Source organism: Nyctereutes procyonoides, unplaced genomic scaffold, assembly GCF_905146905.1.
Source record: "Nyctereutes procyonoides isolate TBG_1078 unplaced genomic scaffold, NYPRO_anot_genome, whole genome shotgun sequence".
NCBI lineage: Eukaryota > Metazoa > Chordata > Mammalia > Carnivora > Canidae > Nyctereutes > Nyctereutes procyonoides.
The window spans coordinates 11,615,022-11,634,650 of NW_026575147.1; the positions used below are offsets into that span (position 1 = coordinate 11,615,022).

The 19,629-nt window shown below is 37.6% G+C and overlaps 2 protein-coding genes across 3 annotated transcripts in view; both read right to left on the reverse strand.

The window, feature by feature from the left end:
* PHTF1 (putative homeodomain transcription factor 1) overlaps positions 1-12,352 on the reverse strand; it is a 42,622-nt gene extending 30,270 nt beyond the window's left edge. The window contains exons 1-3 of one of the 2 annotated variants that reach the window (XM_055312558.1): positions 12,214-12,352; positions 11,829-11,903; positions 11,130-11,186 (exon numbers count right to left, since the gene is read on the reverse strand). In XM_055312558.1, the coding sequence (XP_055168533.1) occupies positions 11,130-11,186; positions 11,829-11,873 (102 nt within the window). In that variant the 5' untranslated portion in view covers positions 11,874-11,903; positions 12,214-12,352. Of the gene's footprint in view, positions 1-11,129; positions 11,187-11,828; positions 11,904-12,116 lie in introns of both variants that reach the window. The other variant, XM_055312559.1, reaches the window with a different exon arrangement.
* A 2,469-nt stretch (positions 12,353-14,821) lies between these two features.
* The window catches only part of RSBN1 (round spermatid basic protein 1), a 45,425-nt gene continuing 40,617 nt past the window's right edge, over positions 14,822-19,629 (reverse strand). The window contains exon 7 of the mRNA XM_055312615.1: positions 14,822-19,420. Coding sequence (XP_055168590.1) covers positions 18,950-19,420 — 471 coding nt within the window. The 3' untranslated portion in view covers positions 14,822-18,949. The remainder of the gene's footprint in view (positions 19,421-19,629) is intronic.

Genomic DNA, 19,629 nt, shown 5'->3' on the forward strand with positions numbered 1-19,629 from the left:
CAGTTTTCTAAATATTATACCATGTCACCAGCAAAAAGTAACAGTTTTACTTCTTCCTTTCTGATTTGGATACTTTTTATTTCTTCTTCTTGCCTAATTGTTCTGGCTAGGACTTCCAATATATGTTGAATGAAAGTGGAAAAATGGGCAGCCTATCTTGTTCCTGATCTTAGCGGAAAAGCTTTCAGCTCTTCATTTCTGAGTATAATGTTAGCTGTGGACTATGAGATCTCTCTTTTTTTTTTTTTTTTTGACAACATAGATGGAACTTGAGGGCATTATGCTAAGTGAAATAAGTCATACAGAAAAAAGACAAATAACATATGATTATATGTGAATTCTTAAAAACAAACAAACAACAAAAACCAAAAAACCAAAAATTAACAAACCACGCTTTTAAGTACACAACAGATTGGTGGTTGCAAGAACTGAGGGTGTGGGTGGGAGAAATAAGTGAACTAATGGGTTTTTCTCTTAGTTTAAATAAACTGAATAAAAATTACAAGTAATAATAATAAGGTAATACTGGCCTCAAAAGACACATTAAATACGATGGACTTAACAGATATACATAGAACATTCCATCCACAAGCAGCAGAATACATATTTTTTCTCAAGTGCACATAATAAATTCTCCAGGGATCGATCATATTAGGCCACAAAAGAAGTCTTAATAAATTTAAGAAGAATGAAATTATATCAAGCATTTTTTTCTGAACACAATGGTATGAAACCAGAAATCAATTACCAAAAAAGAAGGAAAATTCAAATATGTGGAGATTAAGCAACATGCTACTAAATAACCAATGAGTCAAAGAAGAAGTCAAAAGAGAAATTTTAAAATTTGAAAACAAATGAAAATGAAAATACAATGTACTAAAACTTATGGGATGAAACAAAAACAGTTCTAAGAGGGAAGTTCCTAGTGATAAATGTCTACATTAAGAAAGAACCCTAACAAATAAACAATATCTTAACTTTATATCTCAAGAAACTAGAAAAGAGGAACAAAGCCCAAAGTTAGTAAAAGGAAATAACAAAGATCAGAGTGGGAAAAAATGAAATAGAAACTAAAAAGACAATATAGTAAATCAACAAACTAAGAACTGGTTTCTTTAACAGATAAGCAAAATAGACCAACCTTTAGCTAGACTTACCAAAGGGGGAAGAAAAAGAGGACTCAAACAGAATCAGAAATGAAAGAGATATTACAACTGATAACATAAAAACAAAGAAAGGATTAAAAAAAACTAATATGAACAATTATATGGGAACCAATTGGACAACCTAAAAGAAATGGATAAACTCCTAGAAACACAAGACCTCCCAAAAAACTAAATCAGGAAGAAAATTTGGACAGACGGATTAACAGCAAGGAGATTGAAGCAGCAATCAAAAACCTCCCAACCCAAAAAAAAAAAAAAAAAATCCCATGCCAGATGGCTTCATTAGTGAATTCTACCAAATATTCAAAGAATTAATACCAGCCTTTCTCAAATGCTTCCAAAAAATAGATGAGGCAGGAATGCTTCCAAACTCATTTTATGAGGCCACCCCACCCTGATACTAAAACCAGACCAGGAAATTACAAGAAAAGAAAATTACAGGCCAATATCCCTAATGAATGTAGAAAGAAATTCTCAACAAAATATTAGCAAACTGAATTCAACAATACATTAAAAGGATCATCTATCATATACCTCAATCAAGTGGGATTTATTCCAGGGATGCAAGGATGGTTCAACATTCACAAATCAAAGTAACATATTATATTAATAAAATTAAGGATAAAAATCATATTATCATCCCTATAGATGCAGAAAAAGCATTTGATGAAATTCAACATCCATTTATGATAAAAACTCTCAACAAAGTGGTATAGAGGGAATGTACATCAACATAATTAAGGCCATAAATGACAAGGTTCATTTTTTTCATTCACTTAATTTTCTACATATATATCACTAGTTCAAGTTGAAACTCCCTATAAGTGTTACAAATCTGCTTCCTATATACTCAAACACAACAAATACCAGTTTCTTTTTTCCCCTTTGAAGATATCTCTAACAGTTTTGTCTTCCTGCTTCTTTCTGATCTCAGTATTTTCCAGGCCTGATATAAACTGTCATCCTGGGACATCTCTTAGTTATCCTGGAATTCCCTTTACCTCTCTTTGTGCTGGCTATCCTGATTCCTAGTACTATGAATTCCTCTTTTTTGGTTTACTCATTCATTATAATACAGTATATATACCTTCCTGTACTTTCTGAGAGGGTACACAGGTGAGACATTTTTTTTTGAAACATTGAAGATCTGAAAATATATTCATGAAGCACCTCATATTCAGTTAATAAACTTGAAAAAAAAAACCCAACAGTCTGTGGGTTCAGAGAGCATCCATGGTTGTTGAACACATCCATATCAGAAGTGTGACACACCCCACCCAACTCCACAGGGACGTAAGCTCCTATGATCTGGATTCTCCCATACCTTGCCCTTTGCAACTCATCTAGCTGTTCATCTATACCATCATCATATCCTTTAAGAAACTGAAAAATGTAACTAAGTGTTTCTCTGAGTTCTGTAAGCCACTCTAGCAAATTAATCAAACCTGAGGAAGGGGTCACGGGAACTTGATTTGTAGCCACATTGGACAGAAGTTGTGGGTAACCTGGGGAACTACTAGGTATCCAAAGTGGGGTGGCAGCAGTCTTGTGGGACTGAGCCTTTAACTTGTGGGACCTGACACTATATTCAGGTAGACTGTGTCAGAGTTGAGTGAATTATAGGACCCCCAGGTGGTTTCAGGGAGAACTGCATGGTGTTGGGGGAAACTTCCACATGTTTGGTGACAAAGTGTCTGGCGTGAATAGTAAAAGACTCACGGGAGAAACACACAAGGTAGACTGAACTAAGTAGTTTTTTTTTAATCAAGTTATGAAATATGATAATGCTCCTTAGTATAGTTGCTAATCACTCAAAAGATCCTTTCATTGATATAATAAAACCCACAGCTAACATCATACTCAATAGTAACAAACTGAAAGCTTTCCCTCTGAGATCAGGAATAAGATAAGGATGTCCCCTCTCACCATTTTTTATTCAACAAAGTGCTGGAACTCCTAGCTGCAGCAATCAAACAAGAAAAAGAAATAAAAGGCACCCAAATTAGTAAGGAAGAAGTAAAACTGTCCTTATTTGTAGATTACATGATACTATATACAGAAAATCCTAAAGACACTCCCAAAAAACTATTAGAAAAAATGAATTCATTAAACTTGTAGGACACAAAATTAACAGAAATTTGTTGAATTCCTCTACACCAATAACTACTAGCAAAAAGAGAAACTTAAAAACAATCTCACTGATGATTGCATCAAAAAGAATAAATCACATGGGAATAAATTTAACCAAGGAAGTGAACGACCTGTATTCAAAAACTTTAAGACATTGATTAAAAAAATTGAGGATGACACAAATAAACGAAAAGATATACCATGGCTTATGGATTGGAAAAGTTAAAACTGTTAAAATATCCATACTGTCCAAAGCAATCTGCAGATTCAGTGCAATCCCTATCAAAATAACAATAGCATTTTCCACAGAACTAGAAAAAAATAATCCTAAAATTTGTATGGAGCCACAAAAGACCTCAAATAGCCGAAGCAATTTTGAGAAAGAAAAAACTAAGCTAGAGGTATCAGAATATCAGATTTCAAACCATACGGCAAAGCTATAGTCATCAAAACAGTATAGTACTGGCACATAAAAAGAAACATAGATCAGTGAAACAGAATAGAGGACCCATACTTGTATGGTCAATTAATCTACAAGAAAGAAGACAAGAATACACATGAGGAAATGTCAGTCTCTTCAATAAATAGTGTAGGAAAACTGGATGGCTACATGCAAAAGAATGAAACTAGACCATTTTCTTACATCACGTGCAAAAATAAACTCAAAATGGATTAAAAACTGAAATGTAAGACCTGAAAGCATAAAACTCCTAAAAGAAAACATAAGAAGTAACTCTTAAGACACTGGTCTTAGCAACATATCTATGGATATGTCTCCTTGGGCCTGGACAACAAAAGCAAAAATAAACAAGTGGGACTAGATCAAAATAAAAAGCTTTTGCACAGGAAAAGGAACTATCAACAAAATGAAAAGGCAATTTACTGGACGGGAGACAATATTTACAAGCAATATATTCAATAAGGGGATAATATCCTAAGTATATAAATTACTCATATAACTCAATACCCAAATAATAAATAACCCAATTAAAAAATGGGCAGGGGTACTGAACATTTTTCCAAAGAAGCATACAGAAGGCTAACAGAAAAGATGTTCAACATCACTCATCATCAGGGAAATACAAATCAAAATCACAATGAGTTATCACCTCACACCTATCAGAATGGCTCCTATCAAAAAGATAAGAAGTAACAAAAGTTGGTGAAGTTGTGGAGAAAAGGGTATCCTCATGCACCGTTGGTAGGAATGCAAATTGGTGCAGTCACTACAGAAAACAGTATGGAGTTTCCTCAAAAACTTATAGAAATTCCACACAATCCAGCAATTCTACTTCTGAGTGTACACCTGAGGAAAAGAAAAACACTAATTCAGAAAGACATATGCAACCCTATGTTTACTGCAGTATTACTGAAAATAGCCCATATATAGAAGCAACCAAGTGTCCACTGATCAATAAAGAAGATATGGGATATACGTACAATGGAATGTTAGCCAGAAAAAAACAAAAAGGAAATCTTGCCATTTGGGACAGCATGGACAGACTCAGAGTTAAGTGAAATAAGTCAGAGAAAGACAAATACCGCATGCCTTCACTTATATGTGGAATCTAAAGAATAGGCGAACAAAACAGTAAACAAACTCATAAAAACAGAGAATAAACTGGTGGTTGCCAGAGGAAAGGGTGGAGGGGTGGGAGGCGCAAAATAGTTGTAGGGAATAAGGGGTACAAAGTTCCATTTATAAAATGGGTAAGTCATGGGGATGTAAACCACAGCATATATATAGTGCATACAGTCAAGAATATCATAATAACTTTTTATGGTGACAGATGATAACTGCACTTACTGTGTTGAGTATTTTGCAATGTATATAAATGTTGGGTCATTGTGTTATACACCTGTAACTAATATAAATCTTTTAAAAAAATCCTTCCAATTTGAGAATATGTGTATTTTAGTTCTGGGAAATATATTATTTGATAATTTCTTCTCCTCCATGTTTCCTTTTTCTGGAATTAGCTGGTTGTTAGGCTTCCTTCATGAATTATACTCACTTTTCTATTTTCTTTTCCTTTGTTCTTTTGTATAATTTTTTGAGGAATGGCTGCTTCTATTAAATTCCAACTTTTCTATTAAAGTTATTGGTTATTTTTGTTTTCTAGTTCTCTTACCTTTTCTTCTATAGTCCATTTTTTTCTTCCCTCTTTTTTAAATCATCCAGTTCTTTTTTTTAATCATCCAGTTCTTTACATATATTCATTATATCTTTAACATTAGCATTCTTATGATTCCTTTATCATTTCTTTTATCTCTTTCCTTCTGCTTCATTAGGTTGCAAATATTTGATGATTTCAACTATCCATTTACACTTAAGAGTCTCATGCTCTACCGACAGAGCTAGCCGGGCTATCCATTGACACTTAAAAGTGAGGCACTAACAAGCTGAATGAGAGTTCAGTGTGCAATGGCTGAAGTTTGTTAAGCAGCTGGCGTCACTGTAGAAGGGTAGCCAGCTATTTCATTTCCAGTATCCTTTGGTCTTGTTAGCTGGCCAGTGTCTACAAGAATAAATTCCAGTCCTCTGTTGGAAATCATAAACCTGGCTACCAGACCTTTACTTCACCTCCATTATTAGTACAGTATTTCACCTCGCCCTTACTATGTTTGGTGTTCCAGAATCCAGAACTTCTCTGGTTCAGCCTCTCTAGACAGCAAGCTTCAATCCAACCTTCTGTTAGAGGAAGTAAGGATAACTACATGACCATGTAGAATAAGGAAGAAGATTTGGGGATAGGTCTATTGCCCCTTATAAACGGCTCAAACAATCCTATATTCAGTTCCACCTCATACATGCAAATATACTTGATGCATCTAATTCCTGAGTCTTTCAGAAATTAAATACAGGAGTTTTAAACATTTGTTTCCTATTGGCATTTCCTACTACAGACACTTACATTTTTACTCTCTTTACTTTTCAACTTTCAAAATTGTGTTAATAGCTGTCATTTATGGTAGTCTCCTCTCCTACTCCTTTAATCTTTGTGGGCTAATATCTTTTTCTTATTTATTGTCATTTAGAGGAATTTCAGAAGAGATCAGTTGGAGATTTAGGCATATATTCAAACTGTCATCTTCAATGAGGAGTCTCATCTGTCATGTACCCACCATCCAGCTAATGAAATAAAATATTACAAATACAGCTGAAGTCACCTTTGTGCTTATGATTAGCCCTTTAAAATTTTCTAGGAAGAAAAAAAATAAAATTTTCTAGGTATAAAAAATCATATCAGTTTCAAACACTGATTTTCATTATTCTAATATTAATTAGAAAGAAAATGAAAAAGGGGCGCCTCAGTGGCATAGTTGACTGAGCATCCAGCTCTTGGCTTCAGCTCATGTCATGATCTCAGGGTTATGAGATTGAGTCCAATATTGGGCTCCATACTCATTGCAGGGTCTACTTGGAATTCTCTCTCCCTCTGCTGCTCCCACTTGTGCTCTCTCTCTCTCTCTCAAAAAAAAAAAAAATCTTTTTAACAAAAAAGAAAGAAAAAAATCAAAGAAAAACAAAGAATACAAAGAATATTACTTCAAAGGCCCCTGATGTTTATAGAAGCATTATATACTATAGCCAAATTATGGAAGCAGCCCAAGTGTCCATGGACTAATGGATAAAAGAGATGTGTATATAATACTAATTAGAATGCTCATCTTAGCAAACATATCCTGAGGGACATCAGAGTGACTAAGTTGAGCTTCCTCACTGAAAATGATGTTAGATGTTAAATTTAGTATATTCTCCCAATTAAGAAATTTTAGAAGACAATTTTCAATGAGAATATGTATGACATTCTTGTGTACATTATGATTTGTCCTATTTTTTTATTGGCATTACCTAAGAAAATAGCTATATTGAGATATAATTTACAAATTCTAATTTACCCATTTTTAGGTGTGTAGTTTTATCAATTAACTAATTTAGTAGGTTTCTAGTATATTTATAGAGTTGTGCAACCATCATCACATTCAAGTTTCAGAATATTTCCATCAACTCAAAAACGAGAATGGCAGTAAATCTCTGTTCCTATCCCCCAGCCACAGGCAGCCACTAGTCTGCTTTTTAATTTCTATAGACTTGCCTTTTGCATAAATTTCATATAAACTGAATTACACAGTATATAGTCTTTTGTGTCTGGCCCCTTACATATTTGAGGTTCATCTATGTTGTAGTATGTATTAATAGTTTTAATTGCCAAGCAGTATCCCATTGCATAGATATAGCACATTTGTTTATTACCCACCAGCTGATACATATTTGGACTTTTTTCCATTTTGGCTATTATGATTAGTACTGCTATGAACATTTGCATGTGCTCATATGCTTTTATTTCTTCTGGATGGATACCTAGGAGTGGAAATGCTGAGTATATGGAAAATACATATTTATTTTTTTAAAAAAACCATTAAACTATTTTCCACTTTCCATTCCCATTAGCAGAGTATGAGTATTTTAATTCCTCCATGTCCTTGTCAATACTTAGTAAAGTCAGTCTTTTTAATTCTAGCCATTCTGACAGGTGTATGGTATTATCTCACTATGGTTTTAATTTGTATTTCCCTAATGACTAATAATATTAAGCATATTTTCATATCCCATTAGCCATTCATTTACCTTCTTTGGTCAAATACCCATTTGAATATTTTGCCAATTTCTATATTGGTTTTTGTCTTCTTATTGAGTTGTAGGAATACTTAATATACTGTACATACAAATACTTTCATATACATATATATATAAAACATATAAACAAAACATTTTCTCTCAATCTATGTCTCATCTTTTCATTTTTCAGTGGGATATCCTGAAGTAAAACCTAACCTATAGCTCTAGGTTTTATGCAGATACCCTTTGACAGATTGAGGAAATTACTTTTTTTTTCAAAGAATTTACTTATTCATAAGAGACAGAGAGAGAGAGAGAGAGAGAGAGAGAGAGAAAGGCAGAGACACTGGCAGAGGGAGAAGCAGACTCCATGCAGGGAGCCTGACGTGGGACTTGATCCGGGGTCTCCAGATCACGCCCTGGGCTGAAGGCGGTGCTAAACCACTGAGCCACCCGGGCTGCCTGGAAATTACATTTCTAGTGTATTGTTAATGGGCATTAAATTATGGGCATAAATTTTTTCTGTTTCTAATGAGAAGATAGTTTTGTCTTGTGCTCAGCACCTAGCAAAATCCTTAAACACAGTAGCTCAATAAACATTTGTGGAAGAGTTCATACCACTTTTCATACTTCTATACTGTTTCCACAGTGGTTGTACCATCTTCTTTGGAAAGTGTCTATGCAGGTCCTCTGACCATTTTAATCAGATTATTTGCTTCTTTTAGTCTTGAATTACAGGAGTTCTTTGGATATTAGCCCCTATTGGATATATCATTTGCAATGATATCTTGTCCCATTCAATAGATTGCCTTTTTATTTTCTGGATGGTTTCCTTCCCTGTGCAAAAGCTTTTTATTTTGGTGTTGTCCCAGTAGTTTTTGTTGCCCTTGTCTGAAAAGATATCTAGACTTTTTATGGCCAATGTCAAAGAAAATTTTCTTCTAGGAGTTTTATGTTTTTAGGTCTCACATTTAGGTCTTTAATGCATTTTGAGTTTATTTTTGTGTATGGTATAAGTAAATGGTCCAATTTCATTCTTTTGCATGTAGGTGTCCAGTTTTCCCAGTACCATTTGTTGAAGATTGTATTTTCCCCATTGTATATTCTTGCCTCTTGAGTTATATTTTTATTATGTAATTTCCAATTTTATTGTACTGTGATTTGATGTTAATATTCTCATTACTGTTTTTTAATTTTTTGTTAAAAATATTTATATTTGTATAATCTAGCTTTAAATTGCACTACTTTGCACCCTATACTTTGGTCAATTTTTGTCTAAGTCTTAAAACATATTTAAAAGGATATCTTGGCTTCTCTCCCACCATCATTAGACAGTGAAATTCATATCTATCTTGTTGACTGTATTCTTAGCACCTAGCACCTGATGTTGGTATATCAGCTCAGTAAATTTTTAGAGTTGTCCTTAATTTTATTCTTGCCACTGCTGCTAAATTAAAAGTATACATTAAGGAGTTATTAGGTACATTACCTCATGACAGTACAATGAATAAAAACAGACATCATAGACGGGGTTAGTTAAATAAGCAACAGACAACTGAGTTCCTAGTATGAATCAAGATGTTCTAAGAATGTAATGCAAATGCAATTCCTACCTTTGCAGCCTATGAGGATGCACAGGTTAACAAATAACTTTGATTGGTATACTAAAAGGAAGGTATGCATAAAATGGCATGGAAATAAGAGTTGAGAAAATCTTTAGCTGGGTAGGGGAAGAAAGTAGGTAAAGCAATTCTATAGCAGTAAATAGAATCTTTTTAAGGAAAAGGTAACCAAAACCTAGATAAACTGAGTGCTGCTTAGGATCACAAGGCTAGAAATCACAAAAAGAAGACCTAAGACCCAGTTCTGTGCTCTTTCATTACACCTTACTTACTATCAGTATTTTATAGCAACTCACAAAAGACTACCAGGACAGGATTTAGAGACTTACAAAATAAAATGTGGGGGGGTTATTCATCCTGCCCATGTCCCTTTGATATATTAAAAAAAAAAAAATCAAGGACTGTACAAAGTTGTGAAAGTTAGCCACGTACCATGTAGTCCTAACAACTTTCTAGCTGACTGGCCTATATAAAAAGAATGCACCCTACAAGAGAAGAGCTGGTTAAATGGATTTCACCTGAGATTTAAACATCCCAGTCCAATCAAAGTGACTTCGTGATAAACAGAACTATTAAATTGTATTACACCCAGACACACAAATATTTTTTAAAATGTGAAGAAAAGGTCTGAAGCAAATCTTTAAAATAGCAAGGTCCAAAAACAAGAATCTGCCAGTCATTATTCAGCACTTTTCAAGGAAGGAAATACTGAATCTGTATTAAATACTAATCTAAGTATTAAAGTCAATAGAGAGAAACATTCTTTTAGGGGCAGGGATGGTCTTTAGGCTTTTCCACATCTCTCAAGACTATCTGATTACATTTGGCTACCAAGCAACCTTCCCATGACTAATTTGCACCACCCTCCCACCTCCTCCATCCAGTACATGTTGAGCCCATAACCCTGACTTTGGAACATTAGATTATTTAACCCTCCCCTCTGCTATTACAAGTTAATAAACTGGCATTCTGAATCATGTATCAGTTTTTGGTTGGTTAACATGAAATTACCCTAACAATCAGCTCAGTTCTAAGTGCAGTGCAGAAAAACGTTTAAGAACCTGAAATCTTAAGACCAGACTCCAAACCAGTAATTCAAAGTGATTCAGGCCACAAATGGATTCGATTTGGCTTGCACAGGAATAGAAAAAGGACAAAGGAGAAAGAAGGTGGGAAAGGAGGTGGAGGAGGAGGAAAGGTGGGAGAAGGGAAGAGGCTCTAAAAAATCTGGATATTTCACATAAAAGTGCATCTTCTCGGCTTCTCTTGAAAACTCCGAGGCTCTGTAAATCCTGGGACTGCATTGCCACAGAGTAAAACTGGCTAGAGTAAGTAGCCACAGCCCTCCTTACAGGGGACATTTGCTTTCTAATTCATCATAGACCAACCACTCCTTTCTATTTCCCTGATACTGAGGCCAAATGTCAGTTGTTATTTGTCATTCCGTTTGCAGTGTTGTCTTCCTTATAAACATCAAAGAATAAAGAATGCCATACCTGGTGGATAAGTGCAGGTTTTATAAAAAGTACAATCCACTCTTCACAATAATTCAGTAAAACAAAGCTAGAATCAAAGAAATCAATTTACCTTAATCTGAGTCTGTTCGATGGACTTTTCCCATATCTGCTGATCATATGCTCCAATCTGAAATAGGGAGCAGGCTATTTAAATGATGCAAAGGAAAATCCTTCTACTTAGGTCAAATCTCACAAAAGTCATGAAACTCTTAAGTATCAAAATGATATCTGGAAAGCGTTTACGGTTCTCAGAGGTTAGAATAAGTTATTATTTCCAAGGACTGTTTCCTTCGAAATTCTAAAGTGGCTGGATCTAAGTTAAAACGCTATGTCTAGAATAATCCAAATTAAGTATTACCTTACAAGATATTTCCACTTCTTAAGGAAAACATCAGTAGGGAAACTAGAGAGGAATAAAAGGTAACGGGCAGCTCAACAAGACTGTTGACAGTACCAATCTGAGCTGTGAAGATAAAAGTTTCAGGTCTAAAAAAACAGCAGCAGTTGGATCAGAAGCAAACTTACAAAGCCTTGCGTAGCATTGTGTGAGGCAGCCTGGAGAAGGGAGGGCATAGAAAATCTTATTCGGGGACCCGGGGCTGAATTTAAAAGACCTAATGACCTTGTGCATGGGTTTTCCCCATTTCTGTTGAGAGACACCATGTACAAAATTCCTGGTACGACCACGCTCAGGGAAAACTAACGGGACATTCTTTGCGGGAGTTTTTTGCAGGAACTATGCTTTACAAGTAAAAAAGATTGACATTACCTTCTTTTGGTACCACGATATAGCATCTCTCTCATTTGAGGCCATCTGTATTTCCAGCCGGAGAATGGGACTTCACTGAAAATGAAGGAGAACGAGTCGGTGAGTCCGGCGGCTGAACGGTAGCCTCCCAGTTGGGGGAGAACGCAGAGGTGGCCCTCCCAGCCTCTCCATGGGCCACCCACCGTCTCTGCCTCCGGCAGTCTGCCGGGGGGGGGGGGGGGGGGGGGAGACAAAAACAGAAGCAACCCCAAAACCTTTGGCGCAGTGGCGCCCGGGGAGCCTGCGTACCGTACGCGGCGCGAGTGTGTCGAGGGCTGCGGGGGAGCGCGGGGGAGCGCGGGGGAGGGGGCCCCGAGTCGGGCTCACCCCGGCGTCCGGCTCTCACCTGGCGCCCGCTGCCCCGCAGTCCGCCGGCCCGGCCCTTCCTCCTCAGTGGCCCCGGCGCCGCCAGGAGGCCGGGGGCGAGCCGGCGGGCCCCGCAGGCCGCATCCTCCCGCTGCGGCGGAGACGCCGGCGCGGCCGTTACCATGGAGACCGCGGGGGCCGCCCGGGCCTGGGAGGCAGGCAGCGCCCAGCGTCCGGAGGGGGGCGGTCGGCTGCCGCGGACCCGGCGCCCTCCGAGCCCGACCTACGGGGTCGACGCGCTGCCCCCGCAGGAAGCCGCGACGGAACTGGGGAAGGAGGGAGATAAGAATCGAGGGCGGGCTCGGCGGGCCGCCGGGCGTACGGCAGCGGCCGCGGGCTGAGGGCCCGGCCGTTCGGGAGCGGGCGAAGGCCCCCCCGGCGCGGGCGGCGGCGGCGGCGGCGGCTTCGGGGCGGCGGGCGTGCGGCCGGGCGGCCGGCGGCCGTGACTCAGCCGGCGGGGAGCGGGGCCGGGGCCGGGGCCGGGGCCGGGGCCGGGGCCGCGCCGCAGCCCCCGGTACGGCCCCGCGGCGGCTTCCGCTTTCCGGGTTTGGCTGCGAAGGTGGCTCCGCCCCCGCCCGGGCCGGGCCGCCAACCTCCGCGGGGCGCGAGGCTGCGGGGCTGCGGGGCGGGGCGGGGCGCGGGGCTGCGGGGCTCCGGGGCTCCGCAGTGGCAAGGCCGAGACGGCTCCCTCGGCCCAGCGTCCAGGTGGCCTCCGCAAGAACGGCTCTCCCAGCCGTCCACCTGCCGGAGGCCGGCGCTGACGTTCCGGCAGCTCCCCGCGCATCCCTGTGTGACGCTGCTCTTTGTCCTACAGGTTTCTTTGTGCTTCGTCATTCACTCTCGCTCTCGCCCCAAGCGCTGTGGGCTCGGGGAGCTCGGACCCCGGCAGGACTCCCTGGCAGGAGCCTGGCACACCGGCGCGCTCATTCTTGGCTCAACGAACCGGCTGGGCTGCGCTCCTGACTGACGCCGTCCTCGGACGGAGGGCGAGGGGGGCAGCGGCTGGGCGATTCGCTTCCTCCCCCGCCCTCCGCAGCTCCGAGGTTTAAGCTCTCGGCCTCATCCAGGCCAAGGGAAGAGGAGGGCCCAGGCTCGGGGCAGTTCCAGGGCACTGTTCCCAGATGAGGGTAGGGGAAGGTGGCGGCGGGAAGGACTGTTTCTAGGTTAAGAATTCGAGCAGGCTGGTAGAGGTCAGGAGAAAGAGATGGTGGAACCTGAAACTGATTATTTATTTACCTTAGTAAGATTATAAGCTGCTTTCCTCATTTTACTGCACTTTCTTTTTTGGCCATTAGTGGGACACTGACCCCTAACGGCCATTTCCAAGCCACTTGCTTGCCCAGCATGTAGCATTTGAGTCAGGTAAAGCTAGTGACAGATGATGGTCACACCAGCTACCACTTCAGAAAGCCTAAGAAATGCGGTCCTAAGTTTTAAAAACATTTATCTGTTAAGCTGGGGTAAGGTGAAGTCCCATTTGATAAGGAAAAAGCCACTAAGAAGTAAAAGTAATTTCCGCAGAATTAAAAATTATTTCACCCGGGCATGATTCTTTTATATTGCACACATTGGCTGTGGTTTCCTTTGATTTTGCTTCCTGACAGCTTTTCCCAGCCATAGAGTTAAACATTACAATTCTGTTGGATTTCAGATAAATGGCCAACTTGAAAAAAAAAGATAAATGATAAATGAAAAAGTCATCATTGTGTATCTAAATATTTGCTTTTAGACATGAATTACATTTTACTTCATTGCTTAGCCGACAGAGACTTTTGGGGGAGGAAGAACAATCAGGTAAGTTGCATTATGGAATGGTAGGAAGTAGCAAGTCATCTTCCAGGAACCCCTTTTTACAAAGTTTTCCATGCTTTCTAAGGCTATCACTGAACACTGCATGGGCTTTGAACCAAGAACTGCATTCAAATCCCTGCTCCAATTAAAGAACTGTGTGATCTTAGGCAGTTTATTCAACCTAACAAGCCTGTTTTCTCACCTCTGTTTATTTTTATCTTCCTACTAAATACTAAAGGCTGTGAAGATTAAATGAGATACCCTCAAAGAAAGTGCCTGGTTTGACGCAGTTGCTCAGAGAACATCAGTTTCCTTCCCTTTCTTTTCCTAAACAGAACCAAGGTCTATTAGGGCTTAGCAAGTATCTCAAAAATTCACACAAAAATTGATGAGGTAAAAAAAAAACATTGTGTTGTGTGACTTAATACATCAGAGACATTGAAAATGTCTCTTCACCATCTTCATTAATACTGCTTCCATGTACTTTGAAAAATACGGACATCACCAGATTAAAAATTTAAGATCGTCCTCTCTTAAGTAGATATAAGCATCAGAATGCACGACTGCCAGAAATACCAACTGTAGCTTTTCTTCCCAAAAACTAGTTGCATCTCCGTATGATGGAATTTTCCCATTATCTATGACCTTTTCTTTCTTTCTTTAGGAAAGAAAACAAGATTTTTCTAAAAGATTAGAAAATGACAGGGGACATAGAAACGGGGATTAATACTTTAAAAACAGGTTGCAGGTAACTGGAATTCACATGTACTATTCATTTTCTCATGAAACAAGTAAAGGACAAATCAGACTTTTGTTTATTAAAAAAATACTTTACAGGGGGAAAAAAAAACCTCTATGCATTCCATTGTCCTATTTTACAAAGAAATAGCTTAACAATTTAACACACTTAGACAGCTACAAAAAAGCACTGTGTTAAAAGGATTATTATTCACACAAATTTAGATTTAAGACTATTCATTAAAAACCTTTTTAAAACACTCGTTAATGTCAATAAACTAAGGCCACACAACGCAAATAGTCCGCCAGGCAAATTATACATTTCATCTATATGCAAAGACCTCTTAGATAAATTAAAGCCACAGGAAAAAAAGTCTTAGCTGCCAATCAAAATGGAGTTTAGTCACAGAAAACACTATTACATGAAAATTTACAACATGTGATAGAAGTAGTACATAAGTATTTCTTTAGAGAATTGAAAAGTGCTATATTAAGAGACAGTGGTCTCAACTACATGCACAAGTGGATCATAAAAAAATTATGAAGATAATGGAAGGCCATAATATTTATGGAGATACTTGCTTTTAAAGCAACAAACTTTCAGGATGAGGATAGGTCCCTTATATGCTAAAGAAAAACATTTGTCTTGTACATTTCCTCTACTTACTGCATGACCAATAAATACAGCTACAACTTGTTTTAAAAAAAAAAACTTAGCAGAAACAAATTTCTGCTATGTACTACTGAAAAGCTTTTTTTTTTAAACCTGTAGCAATGATAAAATAGATTAGAAAGACACAAACTCAATTATCCTAAAGGTATAAATGCAAATAAATTTTTAATGGCAAATACAGATGAAAATACAATGGGCTAATATTAATGATCAAGAATATATTCACTAAGGGTTTTCTTGAATCTTGGAGTCTTGTTTCTAAATTAGTTTTCATTCTAGACACTATTTATAGAGGGAAAGGCATTAAGAAAAAGTTTCTCCAGGCATTAAGTGTGAACTTTATGCCTATTAAGACTGATGCAAGATGTTACAAGACATCTTTTCCTAAGGTTTGGTAAAGGATTTTATTTAACAAGCTCCATTTTCCCCCTACAAGAGCTTGTAGTATTAGTCAACTGATATTCCAACTGTCTCCAAGGGGAAAGGGCACCTTTCAAATTTTTAATTAAAAATAATTAAGTACCAGTGAAACAAATTCTAAGTACTGAATAAGCAAATTAAAAGTACAATGAAGCTTAGGAATTCATTTTTAAAGAGTTAAAACTTTGGAGGGGAAAACTAATATGTAGGTTTTTATTATTGCTTTATGAATTTGGGATACCTCTGAATCATAATCCTACTCCTAGCATATCTTGGTAATTACAGAATGACTTCTGGGGCAGGGGGAAGACTTTTATCCTTATCTATGAATACCATAGGATCATTCTAGTTACTAAGTTAGGAATATTCATTTACTGGGTCCTTTCCATAAGCACATTTTTAAAATATCCCTCTGCTCCACAAAATACTCAAACTTACAGCCACATTCTGCAAGTAATTTCAAAGAGTTGGCACAACAGATAATATACCAAAAAGGAAGATCAGCTTAAATTTCAGTTACAACTTCACTGCCATCACTACTTTACAAATCAGAAGACGCCAGATTGCTCCATGCCTCACTCCACCAAACCAAATAATTTCAAGATTTAGAAAAGTTGCAATCATTTGTATCACTGAACTAGGATACAACTTTGAAAGCAGTAAGAAACTCAAAACTTGAGCTTTTATATTCATCAGTCTTTAAAGCATGCTATTAAATCTAATACTCACATAGGACATTCAGTTTCCAGATACATTACTAGCTAAATGTTTCTCTCTCCATTCTATTGCAATTCTAACATACAATGAATTTATTAGTACATGATTTTAAACATTTGTATACTCTTTTAATGTGTTTATATTGGAGGTGAGGGTAGAATGTTTTATTAAAGGAAAATAGGGATTTGCTTTTGATTGTAGGTCTTTGCAGATCCGCTGGTTCCTGAGTGATTAAACACAGTGCTGGCTGTCAGGAGACAGTCTCCTTGTTTATTAGTAATGACCAGCTAAGATGACAGATGGCATCTGCTGGATGGCAAGTGGGAGTGGGGAAATCGGATCTTGGAAGACAAGAAAAATAAAAATAAAAAAAGTTTTTGCTTTAACAACCTTGTTTTCATGATTATTTTAAAAAGCAAATGTTGCCTGAGAAGAATTCTATTTTGCACAGCCTAGTAAAGCTCTATGAAATTCTTCTGGACAGAAAAACAAAAACAAAACCCAAATCCACACACTTTTTGTGATTAACCCCTCCCCCCTCCAAAATAACAAAAAACACCCTCAAAGGCAGGTCCCTTTAAAAACTAGTCTTGATAAACTAGAATTTACCCTAGAATTTATACCCAAGATTTTAAAACACCCCTGCAATAATCACATTACTTTTCATACCATTCTAATTACCTTATTTACAAAGATAACTAAAACCAACATCACTTCCAATTCATAAATGGTTTACATTGAAATGTTTCTCTATTTGTCTTCATCCTTTGTAACAGAGAATACATACATATACATATATATAAGGAATAATACAGATTCTAACTAATCACTGCAGTATTTGCTGATGGTTACTTTTCTATCGGTTTACACAGTGACCTCTATACTTTGCTAATATGCATTTAACTACACAACAATATTGCACAAAGTAATATTTATATAAGATTTAGCCTATTTCAGAATATTTTAGAGAAAATTCATATTTGATATTTCAAAAGATGCAGCTAGGTTTTCATGGTGACAGACATAATAAAGCAGCATCTTTTTTTTTTTTTTTTGCCTATGTTAATGTAAATATTCCAAATCTCATCCTCCAGGAAAAAAAATCTCCAAATTGCACTATAACCAGGTAGATACAAGAATCTGGTCTTAGGTGTGGGGAATACTCTTCCTTTAATGAACAAAAGGCCTATTGTATTATTAACTAAGAAAAAGTGAAATGTGTATCATGTTAACATTCTAAAATAACAGAAAGTTAAGACTACACTAGCTATAAGAACTGTGCCTGTTTGACAAAAAAAAATTTAAATACTCAGGCACTAAGCATTAGGTTACCTGAAACTCTAGGATGAAGTCTAGTGCCATATTCTTTATTAGACCATAGCAACACAAGTAATAGTAAATAAACCCAAGTATTCAGTTAAAACTGTGAACTGAAGTGTCTCAACAGATCTTTATCATGAAGAGGTTGATGCCAAGTGACAAACACAGTTTTTCCTAAGTATCATGCACAAAATATGGCAGCCTCATCAGAAAGATATCATTCTAAGTTTGATACTCCTGATCAATTTAGGAAGCAAAAGTATCCACACAAAGTGTGAGGATGCTAAGTAGCAGAACGATAGAGTATCATGTCAACATTATCTCTTTTACCCAATTATCTTCCATAGTTACCATGTATTCTAGAAGAGATTAATGAACCATGGATAATGAATGACCAAGGACTATTCATCTTTAGATATTTTTAATTGAAATATCCACTGGGCTTTAAATAACAGATACAAAAAAGACAGTTTGGATCAGAAAGTGCTGTGCTTTCTCTTTTGTTAAGAAACCAGAGAGCCACTGAATTTTCCTTAGAAACTACCTGTTTTTTATGGCTGGAACTTACTTGCCCATGTACAAGATGCAGGAACTCTTTCCTGTAATCTATGCCATTTTTACCGTAGAAATTGAATCTGTGCCATAAAGACACAGGTACTAAAGCATAAATCTGATCTTCTATCATAAAAACAGCAAATATGGCAAAAGACAAGGCAAGATAAAATTAAGGAAAGTGAATAATTTACCAAATAAGAATCTGTTATTCCAGAGAATTCTCAGTTTGATTTGAAGAAGAGATTGAATTGTTACCTCACACCTTAAAACAGAAAGTAGCAGCAGACCCACTATTACATACTGTACTAACAGGATAAGATACAACTCTTAACTTTGCATAATCTGTGTAAAAAAGATATGCTTGACATTTGTGGAATGTCATTTCTCTTTATAGAATTATAGGCAAGATTTCTCCAATAAAACTTAACTTAAGCCAGTTATAAAACTATAACTTCACATCAAAATTTAAAAAAGTTAAAAAATGTGTTTGACTATGTACATATCACACAGGAGTGCTCGAATGTTCCTGTAGATTGTGTTGCTGGTCAGAGTCCAGTCTACTTTCCACCTTTAAAACTGGAATAGGCTGAGTCATCTGATCTTGCTGGAGGTTAAGTTCTGATGAAGGGAAGGACGATGAAGCAGTTGTCAAAAGCTGCATCTCTCTGCATGTTTCTTCAGATTCAGTTTTTACCCTTACACACTGGGAGTCAACTTCTAATTCTCGCTTTCCAGTTAAATCACAGTCCATGTTAGAACTGCTTTCTATGTTTTGAGTGGCTTCCACAACAGGGTGGTACTGTTTAAGCCTTATATGCCAAGCTAAGCTGCACACTGCAGACACTGTTTTGAACTGATGAATGACATTTCTAGGGATGAAGTAAATATCATTGTCACACAGCTGAATTCTAGCATAACGAATGCCTTCCCGCCTCATTTGGTTTAGTTTAGCTTCATCCACCCACTGTACACACTGCAGAGAAAAGAAAAATTGCAAAACACTTTAAAATATGTAATAATTTAGTCAAATAAAATTTTAGAATTAACACAGGAAAATAGAACTAGGGCCAAATGAAATTTTAGAAAGTTGTTACTAAATGACAGACAACTTTCTAAAATTTCCTGTAATGCCTGGGAAACATTTTTCCTCATGTTTTAAACACTACCTCTTTAGTGACAAAG